Genomic DNA, 2748 nt, shown 5'->3' with positions numbered 1-2748 from the left:
ATAATAAATATAAATTATATATAAAATTATATTTTACGACGATAAAATTGAAATTTAATAAATAAAAAAAAAATTAATAATTAAATATTAAATGCCTTATTTAAAAAAAATAATAATAATAAAAACGTTTGACGAATCATTCGAATATATATATATATAAATAGTCATTATTTAATTTTAATCGCTACTCATCATCATTATTATTATTACATCGTTTTATTTTCATTTTGATTTTATGGAATTGATAATCGATAATCGATATTAAATCGATTAAATAAATAAATAATTATCCGTAAATAAAAAAAAAAATGTTCGAGTTAAAATTTGATATATATAAATAGCAAACCACTGGTTATAAAAATATTATTATTTATTTATTTCATTAAAAAAAAAGTTTTTAAAACAAAACTTATTTATTAAAATTTTTACTACTAATTTATTAGTAGTTTTTACACAATTATTATTATTATTATTATTACTTTTTTAAATAAAGTAAAATTTCAAATTAAATGTGCATTACTGTAATAATTTAGGTTCACGTTTGTTTTATAATTTTTTTTTTTTTTTTGTTTGTTTGTTCTCTCTTTAACGTTCTCATTGTTTTTAAAAAAAATTCATTGTATGTAAAAACTTTCCTTCACAATTTTTGTACTTTTTAAAAAAAAAAAAAGAAAAAATTATTATTTTTTATAAATTATGTAAATTCTCAAGAGTAACTAAAAATTTTTTTTTTCTAGAAAAAGTCAGGTCGACTGGGTCCGTCACTTTTACTTTCTACGTTTTGCTGACTGTCGTTTGTTTCATCCCAATCATCTACAATTTTTGATGTTTCTAATCTATTTTGCGATTTACTAATTGACATAAGAGAACTTTCATCGGTGGAACCTTTATTCGACTCAGGTTCCTCACATTCGACACTCTTTTCGCCTTCCAAAATTTCAACTTCCGGTTCGTTGTCATTTTCATTAGTTTTTTCTTGACAAACGTTATTAACAACTACGTTTTCTTCTCCTTCTACTTCTTCTGCTTCTTCCTCTTCCTCTTCTTCTTCTTCTTCTTCTTCTTCTTCTTCTTTAACGTTCATTTTTTCTGGTTGATTGCATTCTTCGATATTTATATTTTCTATTTGATCGTTTTGTACAAGTACGTTTTTGACGTCATCGATACTTTCCGATTGTTCGTTTCCTTGAATTTCCGTATTTTCTAAAATTTTTACAACCGAATTATCATCTAATTTTTTTTCCGTCATGTTTTTCTCTTCTTCTCCTGGCGATGCACTATCTATTTCTGGAGCAAAAGCATTTTCCATTTTTAATACTTGACCAACTTCGACATCTTCGCCCTGATTACCATTATCTTCTTTTTGAGGTTTTTCTATTGAATAATGCTGTATGGCAGCCTGAATATTATCAATACCACCCGATGTGGGTGGATTTGCAAACATGATGGAACTACTTTCGTCTATTATACCTCCAGGTTGTTGTAAAATTTGACCCGAAAGTATAATTGATGTTTGAGGTATAACTTTTGAGAGAATAACGTTTGGCTCTCCGTGAGAGATGTGAGGTAAAACCATATTTCCCGACGTCAACAGGACTCTAGGAGGCAAACTGACACAGGACGATTGAAAAACAACGTTAGCCTCGTTCGAAAACACCAAACTTTGATCTGGCAGTATTTGCTGTATGACGGTTTCTTCTGACAGTGGATTTGCAACATTTTGCATTGGAATCATTTGCCTTAAATGATCATCACCGTGGGGCTCTGAATAGTCATGATCTGAGCATGTGGTGCGATTTAATTCTTCGCAATTTGACATTCTAGAATTTGAATCTTCGCTTTCGACAGTCAAAGATTTCAAATTATCATTTTCAATTTTACCAGAATTGTTATCAATTTCTTCCAAAGGAGTGGAAATTAAAAATCCGTTACATTCATTTTCTGAAAAAAAAAAAAAAATAAATAAATAAATAAATAAATATATATATATATATATATATATATATACGCAACACACAAACGACTAGTAGTTTTCCACATGTAATAACTTACCAGCAATAACAGTAGCTTCTCCTCCTATATCTTGCTCTTCTGCTCTTTGCTCGTAGTAAACAACTGTTTGCTCGTTACCAACTAAACTTAACGAAGTTGCTATGCCAGAAGCAACATTACTTAATGATTCTAATTCAGAAGAAGGGGAATCGTTTGTGCAATCTACTGTATTTAAATTTTCAGCCTCTTCGGTATACTGTAACTAGATAAAATATAAGAATTTATCAAAACTATTATTTTTACAGACAAAAAAAAAAAAAAAAAGGAATTTCTTCCTAAGGGCAAGTACAATTTTTGAATAGTTTTGAGATTGGATATTCCCGATTACGTATACCTTTAGCTTAGGTAATAATAAGGTAAAGAAAATATACCTGTTGCCCAGACTGCGGCTCAAAAGTCGTTTCTTGGTTTCTTTGATCGGCAATTTGATTATTTTTTCTCCAGTGATCAGTTACTATATGTTTACCAAGTTTATCACCGTTCCCAAAAAGAGCTTCACAATATGGACAACGGTATATTTGCTTTCCTTCTCTTTGAGTTATTTTCTGAGTGTGAAAATCCGAGTTAAGGTGACCTAGAACGATATTAAATTGCAATTTAGTTACCTGAGAATGATGGGTGGTTTCAATATGGTCTTTAAGCTTGGTGCCATTTTCGAAACGATCTTCGCAAAAAGGGCACGGATAATCGGATAAA

At 29.2% G+C, this 2748-nt stretch overlaps 1 protein-coding gene across 1 annotated transcript in view; it reads right to left on the bottom strand.

The window, feature by feature from the left end:
- Nucleotides 1-733: 733 nt before the first annotated feature.
- Nucleotides 734-2748, bottom strand: part of Phum_PHUM234130 (uncharacterized protein) — a gene marked incomplete at both ends in the record, with an annotated part of 6022 nt that continues 4007 nt past the window's right edge. Inside the window, 3 exons of the mRNA XM_002426015.1 lie at nucleotides 734-1941; nucleotides 2053-2254; nucleotides 2424-2716. Of these exons, the coding sequence (XP_002426060.1) occupies nucleotides 734-1941; nucleotides 2053-2254; nucleotides 2424-2716 (1703 nt within the window). The remainder of the gene's footprint in view (nucleotides 1942-2052; nucleotides 2255-2423; nucleotides 2717-2748) is intronic.

Source organism: Pediculus humanus, genomic scaffold (assembly GCF_000006295.1).
Source record: "Pediculus humanus corporis 1103172107598 genomic scaffold, whole genome shotgun sequence".
In the NCBI taxonomy this organism is placed as follows: Eukaryota; Metazoa; Arthropoda; class Insecta; order Psocodea; family Pediculidae; genus Pediculus; species Pediculus humanus.
The sequence above is the reverse complement of the archived record's forward strand: the minus strand, read 5'-3'. Positions and strand labels throughout refer to the sequence as shown.